This window comes from Chironomus tepperi, unplaced genomic scaffold, assembly GCF_022539635.2.
Source record: "Chironomus tepperi strain 1889 unplaced genomic scaffold, CSIRO-AGI_Ctep_v1 contig_337, whole genome shotgun sequence".
Taxonomy (NCBI): domain Eukaryota; kingdom Metazoa; phylum Arthropoda; class Insecta; order Diptera; family Chironomidae; genus Chironomus; species Chironomus tepperi.
Window position 1 is genome coordinate 1,581,434 of NW_027226459.1, and position 25,826 is coordinate 1,607,259.

The window sequence follows — 25,826 nt, forward strand, 5'->3', positions numbered from 1 at the left end:
TTCCACATACCACGACTATAATAGCTTCTCTCTGCGGATGACATATAGTTATTCATATAATTTCGCGATAAAAAACAAGCACCTTCAAGCTCTTTTGCTCATTGGACCAATAAATACAAGTCAGCGTCAATAAATAAATCATAACTCATTATTTATAGGAAATGAAATGCATGAAATGAATATCCAGCAAGTTCCGTGACTGCCGCAATAGTTAAATCCATTCAGCTTTAATGCAACTAAAGTTCTTTCATCTTCTTTCACCTTCTCACATGCTCATGTCTCTCGTTATTCTCTCCGTACTTAAGTTCTTCTTTTTGCATCTGTGAAACCAAGTGCCATTCATGCATAAAATCTAAGTCATCGATTTTTTTTCTCTGCCTTTCCATTCCTTTCATCCTTGTTGTTGTTTAAAACATTTAAACAAACTCATTTCCTTTTAGTTAAATGGTTGAATGAATTAGATGGAGATAGCACATACTCAAAAAATATAAAATATTTATTTTTTCATATGCTGATAATCGATATTGAAGTCACCTCCTCACTTGCCCTTTATTTTACAGCTTTTTGATGTCGTATTTGCATGAAATTGCTAGCTTTGCTTGTCATTTTTTTGTAAAATGTCTATGTCAGGGGTGGACAACCTATGTTTTTTGTGGCACTCCTTGACGACCATCTCGACTAAAACCACACTCGACATGCGATTCATGTCACTTTGATGTGTCACATTAATGTGTCGTGACACACAGGTTGCCCACCACTGGCTCTGCTTGTGACATTTCTCCCCTGCATTACGTGTAAATTTTTGTGTTTGCCAAAAATAGTTGTTTAGTGGACAGAAAATCAATTCCATTCTTTGTAGCCTTAGTCTGACTCAATGCCTGGATATATCAATAACATATGCTCAATAATCCTAAACCAAATGCTTTCCTAACTTCCTAAAAAATTCTCAGAAGAAGCCCCATACATTAATACAGGAAAAGGAATGAAGGAAAAATTTATGTTGACTGCTGATACTTGCTCTTACATGTTCCACCGATTATTGGTTCAGAATATGTAATTTATGGGTATTTCCTATTGCTCATTCGTTCTTTTGTTGCTATATCTATACATTCTACAGTCCAATACACACCAAAGTGATCCAATATACCCAAAACATTATGAATTTTGTATAAACAGAATGGCATGAGGGGCAGTGAGGGGAATGTTTGGATGTTATGTCGCGTTTGAGGGTTTACAGGTATCACAGCTTGTCAAACATAGTAGAACGACACAACATCGTCTATCAAGACCTAAGCTAGACATGAGAATGCTCTGACGAAGCTTGGACGAAGTCTTCATGAGTGCTTACAACCCATTTAACGGAATGCACAAGCATCATGCTTAACTCTGACTAAATTTAATCGAATACAGCCAGAAGTCGATCCAGCCAGACCTGGGCTGCATTCTTTACCATTTCTGTGCCTTATCCTTCCCAGTTTTGATGGCTAAATAATGAAATTCAATGCTGCAACAACTCAAAACCAATAGTTGACGACTCTCATACTTGCTGTCCATACGTCATATCTGAACAACCCACGAGACATTCATATTTATGACGAACATCTGTCTAAATTTTGAAAGAGAAAGAAAGAGTCGAATATGAAATGGGAAGGAAATAAAAACGTGATTTGGAAGTTCACATTCTTTTTGTGATTTACATCCATACATGCATTCTTGACTTCTTCATCCAAAATAATGCCAATTTTCAGATGGATTTTGTTGGTTTATTTTTATTATATTGACTAAGGTCTATTTTTATTGAGTTAATCAAGTATGAGATCATCTATGGATCGCATATTTGTTAATTTTCTTTGTTTAAGCATTTTTGGATGTGCCGACTCAATCGAACAGTTATTTAGTACTAAAAGGACACTACTTGGTACTAGCCCTGATAGGATAAATCGGTTAATCGATCAAAACAGCTCAAACATAACCAAGACAGAATCATGACAGGGAACAGACAGAGCTTTTTTGACTTGGTACGGGATTTGGTTTAAATCCAGCAGAATGACAAAGTCACGCTGATCACATGCCGTATTTTTGATCGAAATCGGCACCAAGTCAGCGTTAATCTAGTCTGGAGCTGAATTTTAAATCAAAACAAGAACTAAGTCAAAGTCATGCTGGCCAGATGCCGCATCAAGTCTGATTCACGCTTGTCTGGAGCAGGATAATGAATCGGATCAGATATAAAGTCAGAGTCATACTGGAATTGTGTTGGATAATGAATCGGGCCAGAATAACGCTGATCTGGAGCTGGATCCTTTATCGATTAGTAATCTTGTGCTATTCTGGTAAATCCCGAATTGATCCTGATCGTGTTTCGTAGTTTGATACAAAATGACCAAATATAACACACCAAGTCAAAGTTCCAGGACACAAATGCGCTCATAAGACATAACCTCAAACAAACATCCTTGCAGCTTTCTTCCTCAGCATGAGAACTACATTAATATTCATGTATGTTCATATACAACCACGATTTCTCTACGGTGCTTCTCATTCTCATCTATCTATCATCTATCTTAATTTAATTTCCATTCCATTGTTTATTTTTTTTCTGTGCACTGTTCAATGCACTTGTTCCTTTATTCTGTTATTTGTTATTGTTATAAAAATCAATGAAGCTGCATCAGCTTGTGTGAAATTGACACCAAATTCGATAACAATTAAATTTAAGCAAAAAAAAATGTTATTTTTTTTATCAGAGATTGTTTTTGGTCTCTCCGGTGACTTTATTCCACTGTGTATGTCTATGCTGCACACCGTGAAAAATTGAGATTCAATTATCAACTTTTTAAGCTGGCAGTGAAAATAACCTGAGAAGCTTTCGGATATATTTATAGACTTTTGAGCATTAGCATTTAGTTATCGATTGAAATTTAAGAATGCTTTCGGCTTTTTTATTTAAGTGACTTTAAGTCTTGAATGGCATGTGTTGCTTAAGGCGATTTACTTCTTAACTGTTTCTGTTATTTTGTTGCTGTCTTGTCTGGATGGGATTTAAGAATGTGAATATGAATACATTGGAATGGTTGTATGGAGGTAAAAGGATTGAAAATGGAAGGAAGCATGAATATGTTTGCAAATGAAGAGGAGAATGAAAGCAGCAACTGTAAAGCAATGCTCAAAAGATGAGATTAAAAATAAATATTGAATATGTGATGATTTCAAAACCCGAACGACAGTTGCAGTGGTACTGCCATGTGACAGACGATTGACATGCAAAATTGCCGTGTGTCTTGTGGCTCTCACCATAGTAAAACATTGCCACCAGGGTGCTGTGGTGTTGTCATGAGATTCTAATGCAACCATATGACATTGCCATATTGCTGCCACAAGACTGTTGAGTTACATTGCCACATAGTTGCCACACTGCTGTTCAAGTGCATTGCCACACGGCTGTTCAATGACATTGATGTGTCATTCCAGAAAACTTGAACGTCAAATGCTGTAGAGCGACATAAATGAATAAGGATTCGGTCCAGAGCATGTAAGGCTCCGTCAAAGAGCCATTCCTGCTTCACAGTCATATAAAGACCTAACTGAGACGACTTCCATTTGATGCCAGTAAAAAAGCACTAATAGAGTCTTAAAAGCTCCAATGTGGACCCTCTCCTCGTGTTGCTCGGAATTAAGCTTCAAATTCCATTAAAATCATTTTTCTAGATCTCAATGCTTACTAATCTTGTACATGCTAGTAATTCCCTAAACCAAACAACACAGCTCTTCCAAAAAAATTCAATTTCCGAAGGATTAGTCACGAAATTGTTAAAAAAAACATCTACATACGTCACATGTAATTTCCATTCTTTTCATTCCATATTTCCTCAAGCTACAGAATTAATTTTTAATATCCAATTTGCCTTTAAAAGTCCACCAACCTCATGTTCTTGAGATTTTCATGCGCATCATTTCCTTAGAAAATTCCAATTTACTTTTAGCTTTAATCCCACATACACAAATCCCTTTGAATCTCATGACAACACAGTCATGTTTACTTAAAATGTTAAGGTTAAATGTTGCTTACAAGTTTATCTATAAATAACAGATGTAAATATACACATATCATGCAATCATTCTAAAATGATAGCAAATAGCATGTTATGGCTATATATTGACATCTTTTTTGGATACAAATTAAATTGAACTTTCTTTCGATTTTATTAAGCCACAGTCAGCAACACGAGACAGACGCTTGAAATAATTTACTTACTTTTTTCCCCTTTTTCTGTCTAATGGAACCGTAAATTTAAGGTCGCAATGCTCTAATTACATATCAATGACTTTAAGGGTTTTTTCTTAACAATCTACAGCATTATGTCGAGTTTCATGCGGTTATGGGTTCTGAGAAATTAATTACTTGGTGGTTACAACAAGTTGTAGTAGTAAATAAATTTATTGAGCTAGAACGAGTGGTGTAGATTTATTGGGAGGGTCGATGACGTGGGTTTTATTGATTTTCAATGGAACACATTTAAGGAACATATTTGTTTTGTGATGGAAGCAATTTTATTGCAAAAAATATTGAGATGGGAAATTTAATACGGATGCATCATGCAAAATGCGGAAATGCAATATATCCGGGTATGATTTTGTTTAGATTGATGCAGCAATAGAGAGTTTAATTCATGCTAGTGTTATGACTAGTTAAAGTCAAGATGATGTCTAGTCGAATACCAGACATAGGTCGGAAATACTCTAACCATGCCAAAATCTTACTGACGTATTACCACAGATTTCGAATATATAAATCGTTGTATTCAGACTACACGGGTGGGACATGACGAAAAAATGGACGGAAATCACCTCTGGATCTGGCTCATTGAATCTGATCTGAAGTCAGAGACACGGTTGTCTAGGACTGGATTTTTAACCATTTCTGCACTTTTTGACTTTGGGGCTAGGTAATGGCATGGACAGATGGGTCTATGTCCACTCGGGACATGCTAGCTAATCGACTCTTTAAATCCCTACATCTCCCATTAGAGCACCTGCATATCACTAATGGATCATTTGATGAATTTGGAAGAATCCCGATCGGCACAAATTGAATTGACTCCATTACGGCGACGAGATGACTGTATTATTAGAACCAAGTGGCAGCCACTTGGCAACATTGGTAGTTTGCAATGTATATATACAGTAGCTATTGTAGGCAAGTCCTGTGATTGTCAAACGGAACAAATCTCTAAACTATCAACTAAAACTCTCTTTGATCATCAAGTTCGATTCCTATCGAATCAATCCTTGGAAGGCACATGACAAAGACAGCCAGCATGACTGGCTTGAAGACAATTCAGAGAATTGAAAGTTCAAACCAATCTCTTAAGCTCATTGAGTCCGGATCTTTCGAGTTTTCTACGTCTTGTAACTTCCTGGATCTTAACCTAAATACACATTTCTATTAGCAACATCTACAATAAGCTTTCTAACCAAATCAATCATCTAAATTCAATATCATATTTCTCAGTAAATGTAATCTCATTATTGCAGTCATAAAGTTTCCATCAGAAATAACCATAAGTTGTAGACCAAAGGAATAAACTTCCTACATGATAAATTCAATCCATTCATATTCTTAATAATTCAATTACTAAGTGAACTGTGAAGATAATGCGTGCCTATAATCAAGAAAATTCTTCAAATCAAATAAAAAGGCACAAAAAAAGTTATTCTCGTGCGTGATTCTCAATACAGTATATAAAGTCATATAGTGGTACTTACGCACGTATGAGTAAAATAAATCTCTATTTATGGAAATGAAAAAAAAAAGAAAATCTTTGATAAATTTTTTCCATGCATTGTGGGCGTTATCAGCTATCGATTTACTATCTCATTTCTTTTTTTGTTATATTATGTTACATCCTAAAACTAGCACCAAATGGTATGTGAATATGATTAAAGTATGACGATGAAAAGCCATAAATATATGTATTGATCTACAGAAAGTAATTTCATGTTATCAACGTCCCTAATAGCACATGGTGATTGCTAGAACATCACTACGTTGCTGTGTTAACTGTAAAACCAGAAGTTACCTGACAGCATTGTGACGGATGATTTTGACCTATACTTATGGTGAAAAATGCTTTTCGCCATAGTGTGCTGCTCGGAATCATGTTATCAACCCCAAAAAGCTCGACGTCTCCGCTAGGCCACCGCTCCATCATTGTATTAACGGATGTTTCCATACGGCAATGGGCGATCCATTTATTGCGGCGAAAAATTTGGTTCAGTTCCTTATCCTGCTCCACAACGGTTATGCCACTCGACTACAGTTGCACCGCTCGACTACAGTTGTATCGCTCGACTACAGTTGTGTCACTTTGGCCCGGTTGTGCCGCTCGACTACAGTTGTGTCACTTTGGCCCGGTTGTGCTGCTCGACTACAATTGTGACACTTAGGTCCGGTTGAGCCGTTGAAAGAAATCTGCCGCTCGATGTAATTTGTGCCGCTCGGCAATAGTTCTGAAACTCGACAACGCTTGCTCCGCTCAAAAGCACTTGTGTTTCTCGAAAACAGTTGTGCCGCTCGACAACTGTTGTGACGCTCGACTAAAATTGTACCGCTCGACTACAGTTGTGCCACTTTGGTCCGGTTTTGCCGCTTGACTACAGTTGTGTCACTTAGGTCCGCTTGAGCCATTCAGGGACAATTGTACCGCTCGATTTATTTTGTGCCGCTCGGCAACAGTTGTGAAACTTGACAACACTTGCTCCGCTCAAAAACAGTTGTGCCGCTCGACAACTGTTGTGCCGCTCGAAAACAGTTGTACCGTTCGACTACAGTTGTGCCGGTCGACAACTGTTGTGCCACTCAATGACAGTTGTGCTACTCGGCAATGCTTATGTTGCTCGGTAACGCTTGTGCTTTAGACTACATTTACATTAGTAGTAGGTCGCTGAATTCTGTTCATTCAACCTCGTTTCTCGTCTATTTTTATATGATGCTATTTGCACAAAATATTATCATCGATTCTGTAAATAAATAAATAAGAGTATCAACTCAATACTGGTATTGACTGAGTACGAGTACTTAATTCCACTGTAAATCATCGTTTGGAAATGGAACTGTGTGAAACTCGTTGAGCTAGATTGAGAGAGATGGATTTGATATGAAATTGTTCAAATCGATTGAAAATCTTTCAAGTGCCAATGCCATAGACACAAATAATCTAAATCAATGTCTCTCAATCCTCAGCATCGCCATAAATTGACAGTCCAAAATATTTTACCTCCAACATCACTCAAAAAAGCCATTTTTAATTAAATCAAAATGAGAATGATTCAATTTGAGTCGTGTTTTTACTTCAAGTTTCTCAATGTTGGAACTGATAGAGCAATGAAAAAAAAGTAGCCAATTGTGGTTGAAAAGATGTGTGACAGACGGTTGAACAGAATCAAAGCTATACAAATGAGAGTCTTTTTCACGTGAATGTGAATGAATGAACATGTGGTTGGAAATTATTGATGAGCATCTAAATTTATTATTGTGTTTGTATAGTGCATGGATGGATGTCAGTTTTAGAGCGATGCATTGTGATGACGGATTAATTTTACTTTGATAGTGACAATCAAGTGATGCTTTTGAGATTATTGGATTGATTGATTAAACAATTGTTTGTTTATGAATGTGGGTTGTTTGTAAGTGACGTTCAGATATATATCCTTGGATAAGCTCCTCTTCTTACAGGTATTGTCATTAAATATTGATCGGAATATTGAATTTTGATAGTATGGCTTGCTGACTGACTGAATTACGGAATTTCAACAACTAGACACTATAAAAAGCTCAAATTTGAAGCATTAGCTCCGCATCGTTCAGTTACTGGCTTATCGAAAGATTTGGTAGCGTTAAGCTTAATCTTATTGCTTTAATTAATGATGTTTAGGTTTTGCATACGAAAACACGTGGAATTTTGAACGAAAAAATTTGAATTTTTGTTGACCGGTAATTTTCAAAAATAATTTTGATCATTATTTTTCGCACAATCTTGAACTCAGGGAAGTTTTTGAGACACTCCTTCAAAACGACACCCAATAAATTCCGCATGGATTATAAGCTTATAATAAAGCCCTAAAATATCAATTCCAAATGAATTTTCATCCACAATTTCACAAAAACCACAAAAATCCAATTCCAAAATGAATCTCCGATCCAGATGAGTTAGATTATAGTGAAAACCACTCTGCGTTGCACCACTTATCGGCTATGCCTGTATGCACAAAAAAAGTTATTCCTCATTCACGTATGGATTGGCAAATGTGGCGATGAGAAAAAAAAAATTGATTGAATATTTCATTACCTTATAAATTTTGAATTAATAATAACAGGAAGTGAAAAATTTCACAGTAAATTAATTGATAACTGGAACTGAAATATTAGGCAGACACAATGTTCATTAATTGTCTTTGTCATGAATGCTATAAATGAATTTTAATTGAATTTTGTTCTTTGAAATTTAATTTTTTCTTACATTAATGCACCTGAGGCTTCTCTTACAACATTAGAGCAACACTATTGTGCCACCAAAAATGTTTGGAAATGTCATGAACCGTATATTTTGTATGGTTTCAGTCGAAGCTTACCACCAAGTTGTCCCGCGACAAAAAGGTTGCCCACCACTGCCCTTACAATTTACTTTATTACCCGACAAATCATACGACTCTTAAAATAAATTTCTTCCTTTTATTGCCCTTTTTTCCATGTCAATTATAACGACATTCATTAATTCACTGTCACTACAGGTACAAGAAGAGCTGTGAATACCTTCTAATGAATTCAATTATTCACGACTTTACTGCATGAAACTCACTCACTTGGGAGGTTTAATTAAGAATTATATTTTGAACAAAATTTTCCATTTTCCAAATTTTATTTTTATCACTTGATGTTCTTGGAAGGATCGGTATGAAAATTTCGTAGTATTTGCATCACTTAACCTTACTTTTAATTACCATAGAAATTCCCACAATATACTTATGGGGTCTAGAAAATTAAATTATGCAGAGCAATGGTGTGTTTACATTTATTTGTACAATTGTGAAGTTTTTTGTTCTGCTTAATGGACTCGTGAGGATGGAAACACAAATTTTTAGCATCCCACAGATAAGTTATGTTTCAAAATAAAACGTATTTTGAGATGAAGTTTGTGTATCTGGTAGATATCCATATGTAGGGTGATTCTACAGGAGCTAAAGTAAGGCTAAATTGATGGATAAGTAACTGGAGATCGACAAGAATGTTGACTTGGGTTCTATTCCCAGTAAAAAAACGTATTAATTAATCCGAATCTCTTAAACATACCACAAGTCTGTTAATTGATCTAAAATCCAGCACCAGACATCTGACGTACCTCTGGCATGATAACAGATTTGTACCGAATCCAGAATATACCCCGAATAGCTCAAGTCGGTTAATCGATCCAAAATTCGACTGCCATGATCTGATTTTAACCGAATCCAGCACTAGGTCATAGCTAGGTCGGCCTGCGACCAGAATTTCGATATATTAATCCATTTGTGCTGGTTAAGTAACAATCCTTACGTATTAAGATCAAGCAATGCTTTCTTAAAACCTCATATAATATCCATAACCCCCCACAAAAGTCCATTTCCTGTATTGACTTTGAACTTAAACTTTTATCTTGATTGCCCTTCTCAGCAAGCCACTCTAACAAGAATCCGCAACTTAAATCCACTATAAAACTTTACAGTTAGCTTTTATCCTCTTTAAATTGTATTAAATATCCAATTGAGTTATTCAATCCCACAGACATCATACAGTAGAAATTAATTCCTAATTGAACTTTAGCTTAAAACTTACGATATCCTCTTATTGTCCATCTCTCTTGTTGGCACTAAAGTCAATTTCAATTAAATATTCAATTCTCGTATCACGGAACGATTAGTAATTCGAGATTAGACTTACATAGGAAAAGATGAAGACACAAAAAAAAGGTGACGATGAGAAACTTTGTCCTTTTTTTTCATAGCTATGCTTTTTCTCACTCCACGTCCTCGTCGTTGTGCAGTCGTTGAGTTGATGTTGAAAAGTTTCTCGTTTGAAAGCAAGCAGAAAAATGCTTGTGAGTTATTTTTGGTGCAATTTTTATTGCTGGATGGTTGTTTTTGTGTTAATATTGTGTGGCTGGATATGGATATTGATATTTATAGATCTTGATGGTACTTTAAGCTGGTATTTTTGTAATTTTACTGAATATTTGAAAGTTTTTGAATTCTATTTGTGTATTTTCTGGAAAATAATGAGATTTTTAAGATTATTGTGGAAATTTCAATCGATACTTACAGTTTTCTTGGTATAAAACTTTTCAATTGCAATTGTAGTGTATTATATTGTATTAATAAAAAGAAACTCCTTAAGAATTATTAGAATTTATTGTTTATTCTTCAAAATTTAAAGAAAAACTGAGCTTTTGTATGAAAAAGGGCTTTCAACTATGTACAATAAATATTATTCAAAACTCAAATGAACGTTAAAACATCAGCAGTTGTAATTTGTGCAATAACGAAGTAAACGGTTGCTTTATGCCTTGTTTTGTGTGGTAACAATCACATGCGGTCGTTTTCTCGAATTTAACCCAGCTACTGTCTTAAGTACGTCAATATACGTCAATACTCCGCAAACCATCCCAAAGCGTTCCAAAACCACCAAATCACAAACTCAGCAAACTCATTCTCCACGCAGAACTTTACATCTCAAGTATTATTTTTAATTTTAATTCCCCCTTCTGCTTTCTTTCATTACAGAACATCTCAACTATACAGCAATTAAATTCCAAACAATTTTGAGGCAAACATAAACTTTCTCATTTCTCCACAGCTTCTTTCCTTCACACAATTCTATCTGTTCATCATAACAAAAGGAAGAAATAAAATAAAAATCACCGTCAAGTAAAAGTCAGTGCGAAAGCCAATTATCAAGTACATCATAAAGTTCTAATGAAGTTGGAAGTTTTTTTATTTATTAGAGTTGAAAGTTTCCATTTATTTATAAGATAAGTGTAGTGAATCAAGTGAGAGAGGAGAGAGATAATGATTTAATTTAATCTGTAAAAGGAATAATAAAAATAGTTCACATAGACAGTCAGCTATTAAAGGTTGAACAAACTCTATAGACTGTCGAGAGATTATAAATGCAATGTTGATGTCTCTGTGACATAGAAAAAAGAAAGAATCATATAATCAAACGAGGAAAGTGTTTTATTCTCAGTCAGTCGAGTCGACGAGAAAGAAGGAAGAAAGTGAAGACGACAAGGGATAATAAGAAGACAAAATAGTGTTGCATCAGATAGAATATAATATAATATAGAAGATATAAGAATCTTAAATGAAGAAAAGATTTCTGTGAGCCATAAACAATAAGAAGAAGAAGGAACGATGAAGGCAGTTTTCAGGAAAATTTTTAAAAGTTCGTCAAAGGATAAAGTTGGTGGTGCAACGACAAACAACAATAATAATAATAACAATAATAATATCAACAATAACAATAGCTCTAATAATACGGAACAACAACAAGAAGAAATTAATGTGAATAAAAATGTCGTAGCAAGTCCAGCGAGGCGAGTTAAATGGTGAGGAAATAATTGCTTTTATATTGTATTATTTTTTGAAATTCTGTTGGAGACGTAATTGTGCCTGAATTTGATGTTTTAAAGCATTTTTATTATTTATAAAATTGTGAAGACATTGTATTGAGCTTTTATCATCAACTATCATCATTGTCATACGTAGGGGTAGTTCACATATTATGTAATGCAATAAATCGATTAGCGATTTGACAGCCATCTCATCTCCTTTGAATAATATTGCATTGTGAGCAACACCTCTCCCCATTTTCTAAGAGCATTACGTAATAAGTGAACGGCCTTGAATTAGCTTGGAAGCACTTGACGTCAAAAAGCTAAAAATTTGCCATAAAATCATTTTCTAGCTTGATGTTGTTTGAATCTATCTGAATCTAGCTCAACGCTGACCTCACGCCAAACCGATGCTAGATTTTTTCATGGTTGTTATTTTCCGGGATAATTGAATCAAACCTTGAAGTCAACTCAGATTTAAGTGAACTTGAGTCTCTTTCAAGTCAAATTAAATTAGATTCCACTGGAAAACATCCAAATTAATGTCAGTTGACATAGTTGAGTCTCAGGAATTAACGACATAGCCGAGTGGTATTTGGGAAACAAACATTCTCGTACCCTTAGGAACGTTACTGATACCCAAATAAGGAATTAACTACTAATTAAAACTAAGGTTCTGGGTTCGATTGGAACTTATTTACTTCGATGGCCATACAGATCAACTGTGATCCATAGCCTCCCTCAGACGACGCCTAAAGCCGGCTCTATCGCCTGCTTCCACCTGCCAAGTGGCAATACCTAACGCAAAGGGAAGGACTCGAACCCACGCTCTTTTAATTTCATGCCAAGTTCTCTTACCTACTGAGCTATAGGGAGTTGTAAAGGAAAATGACGCAAAGCACACGTAAACTTTGTTTCTCTATGCAATGCTCATTGTATAGTTCTTACAGTTGTATTGGACCAAAACACAAAATCCAATTACACTTCTGCTTCCAAAAAAATGAGCAAAGTTCTCAAGTCATTCAATCAATTTTCAACATACCTGAGAAAAGAACAAACAGTTTAAAAACAAAAATATTTCAAAAGTTGCCATCTCATGATTGAAAATAAACCCCTCCTCCCCATACCTCAAGGTTCCCATCAAAAACATCTCCCGAGTGATTTTTCCTTTCCCAAAAATAAACACAAAACACTTAAATATTTTTTTTTCCATCTACAGCATTCCTATAAGTACAGTGAGGTATTTTTCATGCTCTTAATATCTACCACTAGACCAATTTCCCATGAATTCTAAAAAAAAGTATGAAATGAGAGTCATAAGAGGATTACTAAAGCTGATTTTTGATGGAGAAAAAATTTTTTTTGTGCTTACCTTTTTCCACCTTCGTGCAAATAAACTCACAAATTTAAGCATCCTACATCATATGAGAAGCATAAAAATGCTCATAGATTCTTGCTTTTTTTTTTTCACGATTCATTTCATCATCATCAATTACTTTATGAACGATTGAGTTACTTACCGTAAAAAAATACAATTTCATTTCAATTTTTGATGCAATGGAAAGGTTTATTCTCATTTTTAACAGCAGTTTATTGCTGCTAATGAGGTAGAAAATTTCCTCATTCGTCCGCAATTTGTCGGTTCTTTTGTGTGTGTGTGTGAATATGCGGAAATAGTGGAAGTGGTGAATTATTATCATCATAACTCATCATGATGTTTTTGATAAACTGCTGCTTAATGATTTATTCCTGGAGGTTTTTGTTACTATTACGATATCGATCCTGTCTGGGTGTGGTGGATATAAGCTCTGGAATTTACGATTTGGCACGAATTTATTCCTGAAATATTGGAAATAAACAATAAAAAAAGGGATGAAAAATTGAGTGATGTGTGGAAATTTCGATTTTTCTTCCTTTTTATCCCTTCTTACCTTATCAGTAGCTGTTAGAAATGAAGTAAAGAAGTAATCTAAGACATTAAGTCCAAATAGACAGGTTTTTCATATGATATCTAAATTTCTAAGAATTTCTTGCTTTCATCATGCAATTTGTCGTCTAAAAAGCTAGAAATACTGTTGAGATGTACAATAAACCTTACATTTACTTGTTAGTTTAATTAAAGAACTTCCAAACAGGATTAATTAATCACAATTATGATGTTTATTCTTTGAAATTCAAAAATAGACTACTTAGGTAAATATTCATATGAAGGGGTCAACAACTATGTATAAAAGGGAGATATAATTTGAATATTAAACGACAGTTGATGTATTTTCTCACTAGAATCATTAAGACCCAAAACTCGTAGCCTAACATCCTCTATTTATAATACAATCATCATTCAATCTTGTTTGTCTTGCATCTCCACAATTTCAATATCCAAACGAGGCATATACAAATTTTCACTTTGGGAAAAATAATTTAAATATTTTCCACAGAAGGATACAAGAGACGCAGCTGCTGTATATTTGCTCATGTCTCTCAAAAAAAACATTGTTTTCATATTATCCACAAAAAAAGCAAATAAATATTGCGTGTACATCAACAAAAAAAGCTTTACTTACGTTTAGAAAGATATTTTTATAGATCTACGACCGCACATGTGTGCTTTATGAGTCACTAGAGATTTCATACATTGTATATATTTATCATGCTGTTGAGTAGATTTGAACTTTTTTTATTGTATGCGATATAGCTTATAAAAATGAGAAAAATTTGCATAACCTAGCAAGTAAGCAAACGACGGAGTTATTTCCATGGATGGGATGACTGCAAACATATAAATTTTCCGAGGAATTGCTATGAGAATACTTTTTTTCATGACTTTACGCATTAGACGATTATAATTATGTAAGTTGAGTTGTTGAAAATTATCCTTTTTTTCTTGTGTACGTGGTTGAACCTTTATCAAGCGATTTTATGACGTCTGCTGGCAATTGCATAATGTCTTGTTGCTTTACGCAACGACGTCTGGGTCAGGCTCAGAATATTATAAAATGTCCACAATTTGTTAATAACCTACGACAATTTCATATCCATTATGAACATTTCCTGCTTATTCATAAAAATTGCTCATCCCGAGCAGCACAATTCGGTGAATTTTATGCGAATTTCATTTTCTGATGTAAAAACGGGTCGAAACCCGAACGACTTATTTTTGGCAGTCATATGGCCATCAAACGGAATCGGCATCTATTTGGAGGAGCTTTCCTCATTTTTTTCGCTTGGGAAATCAGCTTGTTGAGTAGATTCAAGGCAACAATGTTTCGTACCATTAATATGGCGACGTAGCAGTACCTTTGCATTTCGTGGCAATAGATCGTTTGACGTAATTGGTCTGGCCAGGCTTTAAACTCACAATTACCCTTCTTCGTTAGTTCCACACAGTTGGTCTGATATGCCATAGCCAGAATCCACCAAGGGGAGGTGGAGTCAATGCTTGGGTTGGGCAGGCTGAAGCTCATTGAACACCACAATTGCTCCTTACTACCCCTTGCACTCCTCATGCAACCCAGCAAATGAATTAAGAGATTAAGTCAGCAGAGCTCTACCGAACATGTTATGCTGCTCGGGATTTAATTTCAATGGCTTCTGACAATTATTCATAGCAATCACCACAACAACACTTTCAAAAACATTTTCAACGATTTTTTGTTTCTGTTAAAAGCGTCAAAAATTGCTCTTTGAGTCTTCACATTAGCAGTACTCTCATCATCACCACTAATTGCATTAAATTTCCTCATTCATGCATTCGCACAAAAAAAGATAGGGAGAAGGGTTAAAAATGCAATTTAAATTATCACTGCATGAGTTCCATGAAATTTCATGTACTTCACGATTGTTATTTAAATTAATTAAATTGCATAATAATGAATTTAATGAGTGTGGAATGGATGGAGATGGGAGATTTATAGAAGGGGCATAATGGATTATCCTTTTGTAATAGAATTAAATGGTTGAGGGGATTTGGATCAAGTCTAGAGGAGGATCACATACCAAACATAGGGCCGGACACTTATTAAGTTCAATAGTGGAGGATCTGATTTAAACGATGTGGGAGGGTTCAAAATCTAATTTATACGATGGGGTAGAGGGGGTATGGCAGGATAGTAAAACTTTATTTCAATAATGGCCCCTCTCCCATGGGGTTAGATCTAATTTTAAGTAATGGAGGAGGTCGAAATCTTATTTAAACGATGGAGGAAGTGAGGATTGGGATGTCAGGATAGCTGAATTATATTTAAAAAATAGAGGAAGGGTTAGGTGTCGGATCTGATCCTGCACTAGGTAAAAATCACAATCCTTCCCCTAATAATCATTCCACAAACAATTATGACACATCGATACAGTAAATCCAACACAAAATCCATTCACAGTGAGAAGAGGGTATTCAGGTTGAGGGGATGGGTACCCGATTAAGCAAATTGATGAAAGCTCCTCAACAGAGCCTTTAGAGCTCCGTGATATACCCTTCATTAATGTCCCTCGGGATAATTATGGAATAACATGGAAAATTCAATTTACAAGGGTTTATTGACATAAAAATACCAACCATCCTGGAAAGGGATGGTTGGTGAATGCAGCTTGCTCGTAAATGCACTTAAATACAGGTGAATACGGGTAAATGCAGATAAATGCGGGTAAATGTGAATTTTCATGTTCCTTCAACTTGTCCTCATTTTCCCCCATCTATCAATTTCTGTCTACGCCCCTGCACACCACAATCGTCTACCACGATTACATTGTAGTAAATACATTTTACTTCCATCCAAAGATAATTAAATATTTTTTTTCCATACGCGCAATTACATTTAATTTTCATTTTAATTCATTTAAATTTTAATTTCTGTATCTGTTGACAAATTGCGTCATTAACATTCATCATTGTTGCATGCTTAATTGGTCATTCAAAAATAATTTAAATGCTGTCACGAAAAAAATCACTTTTGGAGTCTGTTTTATTAACGCAGAAAATTTGCATTTTAATTTATAGCAATACAATAGCACCAACGAGTGGTAAGGCAAAGCTTCCAATCGTACCAAAAATTGATACGACAATTCGAGCCAAACGTTTAATGAAAGAGCTAAAAGACCTGCAAAAGCAACAGGGAGATTTAAAGGACGATAGAATATTCACGGTAAATTTGTTATTGCGTCAAGAGACGCGACATTGTCGGTCATGTAGAAATTGACATTAAAAATTGTTTTTCCTTCTTTTCATCCATAGGCTGATTTGATTAATGATAATTTATTCGAATGGCATGTAAAATTATTTAAGATTGATCACGAGTCGCCATTAGCACAAGATATGGTGGAATTGGATGTACCATTTATACTCCTGCATTTAATATTTCCTGATAATTTTCCATTTGCTCCGCCGTTCATGCGTGTCGTTGAACCGAGAATTGAGAAAGGTAAGGAAAAAAAACTATCAAGGATGTTTAATGAGCGTGAAGGAGATTTGCTTATTGTTGCTATGGACAGGATGAAGATGAACATAATTGCTTGTTTATTATGTTATGTTCAGCTGTATAGGGGTCGGTTAGCTGTATGGTCATCTGAATGGGGTTATGGGCAATGCCAAGCTCAGAGTTGACTGGAATTTGATATGAAGTCGAGTCAGCTTAAGGGTTTGGCCTAATATTTAGTAGAAAAAGGGAGGAGGATCCAAGAGGACAGAGGTTGCAATTTAATTCTCCTGTCCTTTAGATCAGTGGTAGTCAATCTATGTGCCGTGGCACACTTAGCCACAACCACCACAACTGCTTTAGATTCTTTCAAGTCACAAATTCCAACCCCACTCCCCTCCCCCTGGCAATGACTCTGAGTGTCTGATGGAGAGGTTTCAGAGCTTTAAATGCACTCAAGTCAACCTACCTCTAAAGCTTTATAACTTACCCTGAATTCCCTCAGTTCCTCACATTTCCAGTACAACTCTTGAGCAGAAGGCTCATACTAACCCACTTTATCACATTACATATCCTCTTAATACCAATCATGCAGAAATGAATTTTATTACATTGAATATCGATTGCTCCCTCATGTCCTCTTATTACTTCCATGTATTATCATCGTTACGACAATATATGGCAAGGACTTTAATATTTTCAATCTTATTTCTAGGTTATGTTATGGAAGGCGGTGCAATCTGCATGGAACTACTAACACCAAGAGGTTGGGCATCAGCCTATACAATAGAAGCCGTCCTTATGCAATTTGCTGCTAGTTTGGTGAAAGGACAAGGACGAATTTGTCGGAAGTCAAAAATTAATAAAGAATTTAATCGTCGAACAGCGGAGGAAGCATTTAGGTCGCTTGTAAAAACACATGATAAATATGGATGGATTACGCCAGCATTGCAAGAAGGTTAAACAGAATGTTATCATCATCAATTCGTTCATGTTGCATGTTCTATCTCTTCCTTACTATGATTTTTTTTTATGTTCCTTTGTTCCTCTGTTGAACTTTAAGGGTAAACTGTGGGATGAGAGAATCAGAACGATAAAATACTGCATGCATGATGTTATAAAGTTCATGCAAAAGAGTATTATGTCAGTCTTGTGACGTAAGGACATTCTCGTAGCATATTTCATTACACAACTTCGTCTTTGCACTGTAAACGACACTTTAGAACTTTTTTTTATGATAAACTTGGTCGTCATCAGTCAAATGTAATGTTTTGTGCATGCATAGATGCTTCTGCATTAATAAATTTAATTTTTTTTGTAAAGTTTCATCATAGCAGATGCATTATCAAGTTCAGGGACTGAACGATTGACTATTATGTATGGTAATTCAGTTACATGTCAATCATGTACAGTCTACTAGGCATTTATGTCTGTCGAGATAAATTGATTTATTCTTGAGTGTTAGTCAATGTCTTGTGTAAGATTTCAAGGCTAGAATTAAGGCACGTGTGAGTGAATCTGATAAATATGATAGTTATGGCTTGGCAACAGTCCAGAAATCTGGGATTTTGTTGTTAATGAGGATGTATGGTCGATTCTCAGCAAATTCATGTTCTGTCAGAGTTCTGTAAGTTCTACCAAGTTCCGACAGATCTGCCAAGACTATAACTAGACATACAGTTGAGTAATCATACCCTGTTCCACCCGGAAGTTGCCAATCAAAAAGACAAGACTCAGTACCGACAACATCACTAATTTCATTATCCAACAGTCTCTATGCCAAAGTGAATAATTTGGCAAAGTCACCTAATTTTACAATTTTCCAATCCAATGAATCCTTTTCAGCATCATTTCTCTCATTCCCTCATTCACAAATCTAAAGTTCAACAGATTCTCAACTTTATAATTAATTCGGATGATAATAGCTTACGATAATTCAAAATTGATAACAGAATGTAATTACCAAGTGGTATTAAAAAATTGGAAGAGATGACTCAGTAGCTTGTAATTAATGTATTTGAAGGATTTGGGCGATGAAACATGAAAGTTTTGCAGACTATTTGATTGTCTGGAAACATGGAAGCTAGTCATAGCTTAATTATAGACGGAATCAGATTCTGCTACCAATAATTTTTGGATTTATGAAAGTTTTTGTTCCTTTCAGCTAATTGCTTCCAACAAAAAAGTTTTTTGTTCGTATTACTCGAGGCCAAGTCAAGCCACAATGCTAATTGCTGTATGACAAATAGTTACCAGAACTTTTTTTCGTATCCCTGCGGTTCTCTTACCACAGTTTCGTCAGATTAATTCCAAATTCAATTTTTCTACATCTGAACACACAGAGAAGAAATCGCCCATCCGTTCAGATTCAAAAATAATGTCTTTATGTTACATTCTAATGTTCACAGTCTCGCCATGATGTCTCTTGTACAAATTTTCTTTTATTCCAAAAAAAAGGCTGATAAGGATGGAAATAAAGTCTATTATGTATGTATAGAATGATGTTGGAAAGACGATATGGCTTATGCTTTGTGACAGCATAACTTTATATCTCATTCATTCTGGCTTTTCTCGTCTTTTACATTTTTTTTTCCTGATTTGGTTTGACAGAAGCAGGTACATTTTAATTGCTATTTCTGTGGTTACTTTGTGATTCTGTAATATTGTGACTAGTGATGGAACCGCAAAGGAGGGTCAGACATATGAGATGTCAATAGGAAGATTGAATTTCAAATTCTTTTGAGACTTTTCATGTCTCATTATTAATTAATTCCAGAATTTGGATTTTATATGGAGCCGAGTTGACTATCCCATATACAATCTGATTTGACTTCAAGTTCTGCTGACTACAGATCAATAGTGATTCATTACTTCAGCATACTCAAACTACACACCGTGTTTGCTAGCGCACCGCTTCATATTATCGTTAAGGCTCGAAGTGGCACTGACTGAAAAACACGGAACTCCTAATTGTGCTACTCGGGATAGAAGCTTTCGGAAGTTAACTCTTTCGATGAATACTGCTTTTAAATACCAATAACAATACTTTCTTAATCGACAGCTTCTTTTTATGACTTTTTATCCATCATCATGAAGTCTTACCCTAGTAGACTTAGTTGATATCCCTAGCACACAATGAGTGTGTTCGCAAGATCAGAGTCAGATAAGAGCAACGCTCACGAGCATGCTCATCTAGTATATTTAAAGTGAGCAAGCTCTCGAAAGCATGATCTCCAGCCTATCGAAGTTTGATCACTTTGACTTGAATCTCTATGTCTGCTTCTTTGTAGAGTTGATGAATCTCATCATTGCTCGTACATTCTAATGGACTTTCTAACTGCTTAAGGTTAATGACTCTAAGAATCCTCATCTTGAACGTACCAACCCGAGTGGCATAACCAAACTGTAATTTGTGGAATCCATGGAAATATGGATTAAATCGTGGAATCCATGGATTCTTTGGATTTTTTCATGGAACCCATAGAATCTATAGATTGTTGATTCCACAAAATCCATGGATTCAATGGAATCCATAGTTTTTGCCAGATGATCCACTCTCGTATATTTCGTCCCAAAAATGGGTTGAAATCAGCGGCCATGATGCCGGGTAGCTTCAAGTCTTACTGTCACTATGTTGACAAAGCAATACCTTAATGAACACGTAGTGCTGTACAAGCATCCCTCCAATGTCACCAACCATTAATAAACATGTTATTCTATTGAGGATCTACATGCATAGTCCAGACCCTCGATCTAGGGTTCCAGAATTCCCGTTCCCAAAAGAATTCGGTCCATTGAATTCCCGGGAATGTTCCCGTGTTTAGAAACCCTACGTCGATCCTCCCCATAATATTAGACATCATAAGTGAACAACGCCCAAACGACATTAATTAAATTTCACATACAGGTATACAGCCACACAAAAAAATAATCTCAATTTCGTGCAAAAAAAAGCCATTAAAAAGGAAAGACAAAAATATTTGCAAACTGGCACGTCTTACATGACAACCTCATAAAATATGCACATAAGAAGTCAAGTGAACATGAAAGAGAATATTTGTAAACATTGGACATCCTATATGTCCTTGTGTACATCTTACATTTCCTTTACAGTATGAAAATGACTTTTAAGCTTCTCATGTGTCCAACAAATCCCACATAATGCTGTTGAGAGTGACTCCGAGTCACCGAGTGTTGTTCTCCTGGATGAACAAATATTGGAAGTAAAGTTTTTAATATTTATGTGTTTGTTGCCACGAGCTCGTGTCTCATACTTTTTTTTTACTTCTGTTCTTGCTGGAAAAGTTGAAAAAGAAAATGAAAAAGTTCTGAGATGAAAAATAAAATAAAAATCTTTTGTGCTACCCACCCAATATTCCCTTTTACATGTCATACATAAATTGTCATCATACACGAGAAAAACATATTCAGAGTTGGTGATTAATGTTAATCATACTTACATTAAAAAATTAGGTGTGAATTTAGATTTATAAAAAATTTGGTGCCAGATTAAGGAAATGTTTGATTTTTGTATGTTCTTTAGATGATTCGAATAAGAGTTGGCATTTAAGTGTAGATCAGTGGTGTGCAACCTTTTGTTTTTCGCGGCACACCTTGGTAGTAAGCTTAGACTGAAACCGCAAATGTCATACGGGTTATGGAATTTCTAAGAATATTTGTCACATTGTTGTGTCGTGTGTCGCGACACAAAGGTTGCCCATGACTGGTTCAGATTGTAAAAAAACCATGACTTTTGGTGTCTAATGCAGTGCTTCTCAAACTGTTTCGAGTGCGACACGATTAACGAAATATCAAGTTTATGCGAATCTTTTTCAAGACGTACTGTAAGGTTTCGGGCACACAATAGTGTCAATTAAGAAGCACTGGTCTAATAAATACCGAGTAACTAGAATTACGACAGACTAATAACATGCCTAACGTAATATTTTGGTGGAAATGTCATTAGTCGATCGTAGGTGTTGTTTTAAACTAGACATTATATCAAGTTGTTCAGTTGATATCGAGTAAAATTCAGTATATAGTCCCAATATCACCTGTAAGTTGATACATTTATAACTTATAGTTCATACTTTAGTATGTCACTCGAAGATTCGTAAGTGATGCCGGAGAAACTAAATTCAGTCATTGTCTGCCCAAGACATACTGGATCGGCACATACTGAAATATTGACACAAATTCGGTTGTTTTCGCCAAGTGGCTGCCACTTGGTTCTAAGTATACTGCCATATTACACTATATGTGCCGATCGGGAGAGATTGATCCATATCCCGAACAGCATAACGTGTTCGCTTTGGCACTGCTATCAGCGGTAAGACGCGAAATTGCCTTCATGGCACTGCTAAGGCAGATTTTGATACATATTTGCGGCAATAAATGCAGTTAACCTCTTTGTGCTGCTCGGGTATAAGACAAATTACCTAAATGACAACTCTAATTCGTTCCAAAACTTCCAGTGCGATGTAATTATTGCTGAATATTATAAAAAAAATATTAAGAAATAATAAAAATCAATCAAACCAACTCTGAAGAAACTTTTGCTGCTCAATTTCATAACATTTTCCATAAAAAATTTACTTCTGTATGAGAAATAAGAAAAATGTTTGTCATTAAATTTAATATTAAAAGTAATACATAATAGCAAGTGAAAGATGAACAGATGTAATTTTAAGGAAAAGTAAAAAAAAATTTTTTGATATCGTTAAATGCCATCCAATGGAGGTAAACAAATATAATATAAAATAGAGACAATTTTTTAATGAGATTTTATGCTGTGTTGATCATGTTCATGGCTGATTAATTGTAAAAGTCAGATTAGCTACCTTCGCTAAGTTCAGGATTGTCTGTGACAATGAATTGAATCTTGGAAGTAAGGTCTCATTATGCTGTCTATCCATTAAAATTATGTGATCTATTGATGATTCCTAGACTGGACCTAATATGTCCCGAAAATCACAAAGTCTAATAACATCAGAATTAGTCGACCTAGACCAGTTGTGAGCAACCTTTGTGCCGTGACACAGAATTATATCGCCTAAAAATTTTTGAAATGCCATGATCCGTATACCGTTTGTGGCTTCGGTCGAGACTTAACACTATGGTGTGCCATGAAAGATAAAAGGTTGCCCATCACTGACCTAGAATGTCTAGCTATAAACTTGACTTATAATGGCCAGATCCACAAGTGTCAAGTTTATAACTAGACATATGCTTGACTAACCACAGTCTGTTTCACTTTGGGTTAGATCGGCGTAAAGCAAATTGAATTAGAATCTCGTACCAAACAGGTTTAATGACCAATTGATGAACTTCATAGTTCAGTGCTTCTTACAATGACCCAAGAATAGCTAAAAATCGATTAATCGATCTAAAATCCAGCATTAGGTCTGCGTGGCTGTGACTAACTTAAAACAATTAAGTCACCAAGTCAGAATCTCGTCGACATTAAGCCATGCTACTCGGCACCGCTGCTTATCTGTTAAAGACATGAAATCAAATAACAAAAAGATATTTTTTATTGAAAATTTCAAGCATCTCCATAGATTGAATCGAACAAAGCATTTTGTAACGTCAATATATATTGACTGACATGAACGAATACAGGAGTGTCTATAAAACTAGATTGCTTAAATCCCGCCTCAAATGTCGGATGTATGCCAAATAAATCTCATTCAAATCTCAAATGTCACTCAAATAGTTCAAAATCGACTTATATCCTTAATATCAATCATTTTGGATATCCAACACTTCAATCCTGAGCGATATGAAGCTTTTAAGTCATAGATTTTCATTTGTGTCACTCGGATCTACAGCAATAAAGATACGAAACATGTAATATGATATAGATGTGCTTTGTTGAGTCCTTGACGATGGAATCTCTTTTTTAAAGACGCGTCTTGCTTGAGGAAATTAAAAATAAGCATCATACAGTCACCAAATCAACCATCACCATGATCAACAGCACTCAAAATCTCAATAGCATTTAAAAAAGTGAACAATTTTTAAATTTAAAATGAGAAAAAAATTTATTTATAGGAAAAAATTTCAAAGTTTATTGACTTCTCCTCCTAATTGCTCATTGATATTGATAAATTATGTTGATAATAAACGAATATGATAGGCATAAATGTAAGAATCAACATTAATATCATTGATGTAAGTGACTCTGTAATAAAAATTAAATCAAAAATGCATTTGAAAATTTGTGTTTTTCTTGCTGCTGATTCCCGATCTGCACATGTTTATCATGGCATTTAAATGGTTGCTAAATGACGTTCAAATGGCAATTTTCAGATTAACTGTCAAAAGAATTTCCAATCGACACTTGGTTGCCTTGTGGACGACACTTGGCTGACATGTGGCCGACGCTTGGCTGCCATGTGGCCGACACTTAGATGCCATGTGACCGTCACTTGGCTGCCATGTGGCCGACACTTGGATGACATGCAATCGACACTTGGTTGCCTTGTGGATGACACTTGGATGCCATGTGGCCGACACCTGGCTGCCATGTGATCGACACCTGGCTACCATTTGGATGACACTTGGCTACCATTTGGATGACACTTGGATGCCATGTGACCGACACTAAACTGCCATGTGGCCGACAATAGTCTGCTATAAAAACCATGTGCTGATCGGGTTATTCCATTTCTTTTTTTACAGAATCTACAAGAAAATGCTTTTATCACTCTCGTGGTTGTCGTAAGCATTCAACATGGTTGGAAAAGATGAATTTTTATGATGCGGTTTTACAGTTTTATTTGCATGAAAAAAGTTTTGTCGTTTGTGGATTTTCAGAGCATTATATTTGAGAAAGAAAGGCGATTAATCTGTCTGGGAGACTGAATTGCTGCTATCAATATTCTGAAAATTAGTCAGAAGAGTGATTTGCAATTTTTAGAATCCTACGTAAGGCTTCATAAGCGGAAACGAATTTTCTGGAAAATTAAGCATAAGACATTCCGGGAATTTACGATTTTGGTCTTAACACTGAAAGAACTAGGTAAATAGCTTGTTGGAATTCTGCAAATGTAAGTGATTCTATGAAAATCCTGATCAAAAATCTCTCAAAAGTATATTAACAATTGAATTCATTTAACGGCCAATTTGAATTCAAATTATAACGAACTTTTAGAATTCAAATTTTACTAGCAATTAACTTGAAAGTTGCACACCCCTTTGTTTACATTTTGATTATCATAGAAATAGCACCCAAAACTCCATTATGGAACTAAAAATAGGAACCATTCCATATTCCTAACTTGTTACCAAATAATTCAAGAATTTTTATGAGAAAATTTTTTTTTTGATGTTCACAACAAGTTAATTAATTTTTTTTTTCAAATTACATCAGCAGTTCTTCTTTAAATGAGTTTTTCATATCATGTCTGTCGTCAGTTATTCATTTCTTATTTAAAACTCTTAAGAAGAAAGTCATGATGATGATGTAGTTGATGAACTTGAAATTTGTTTAGAGTTTTATCTTTGAATGAAAGGATTTAAGGGTATATTATCTTTTTATGACTTTATTGCTGTACACAACATGTTAATGTGAAACGCAGTTGGTGCAATTTGGATTTTGTATTCGAAAATTGAAATGATTTCAAAACAAGGTTGTGGAATTGATCAAAGTTGGCTAAAATTTACCGAAAATTTATTGATTCGGTTATTATTGGACATTATTGGACATATGAAAAGTTCCTGCAAATTTTAGGAAGTGGCTTACAATTATATCTGATTTTTCTATACGAAATTA

At 35.2% G+C, this 25,826-nt stretch overlaps 1 protein-coding gene across 3 annotated transcripts in view; it reads left to right on the forward strand.

Moving 5' to 3' along the window:
• Positions 1-23,733, forward strand: part of LOC139093670 (ubiquitin-conjugating enzyme E2Q-like protein 1) — a 42,091-nt gene extending 18,358 nt beyond the window's left edge. For 2 of the 3 annotated variants that reach the window (XM_070644446.1, XM_070644447.1), the window contains exons 2-5: positions 10,813-11,636; positions 16,636-16,780; positions 16,870-17,056; positions 17,766-23,733. In XM_070644446.1, the coding sequence (XP_070500547.1) occupies positions 11,443-11,636; positions 16,636-16,780; positions 16,870-17,056; positions 17,766-18,013 (774 nt within the window). In that variant the 5' untranslated portion in view covers positions 10,813-11,442 and the 3' untranslated portion in view covers positions 18,014-23,733. Of the gene's footprint in view, positions 1-9,907; positions 10,003-10,812; positions 11,637-16,635; positions 16,781-16,869; positions 17,057-17,765 lie in introns of those variants that run through there. The other variant, XM_070644448.1, reaches the window with a different exon arrangement.
• The last annotated feature ends 2,093 nt before the right edge of the window (positions 23,734-25,826 follow it).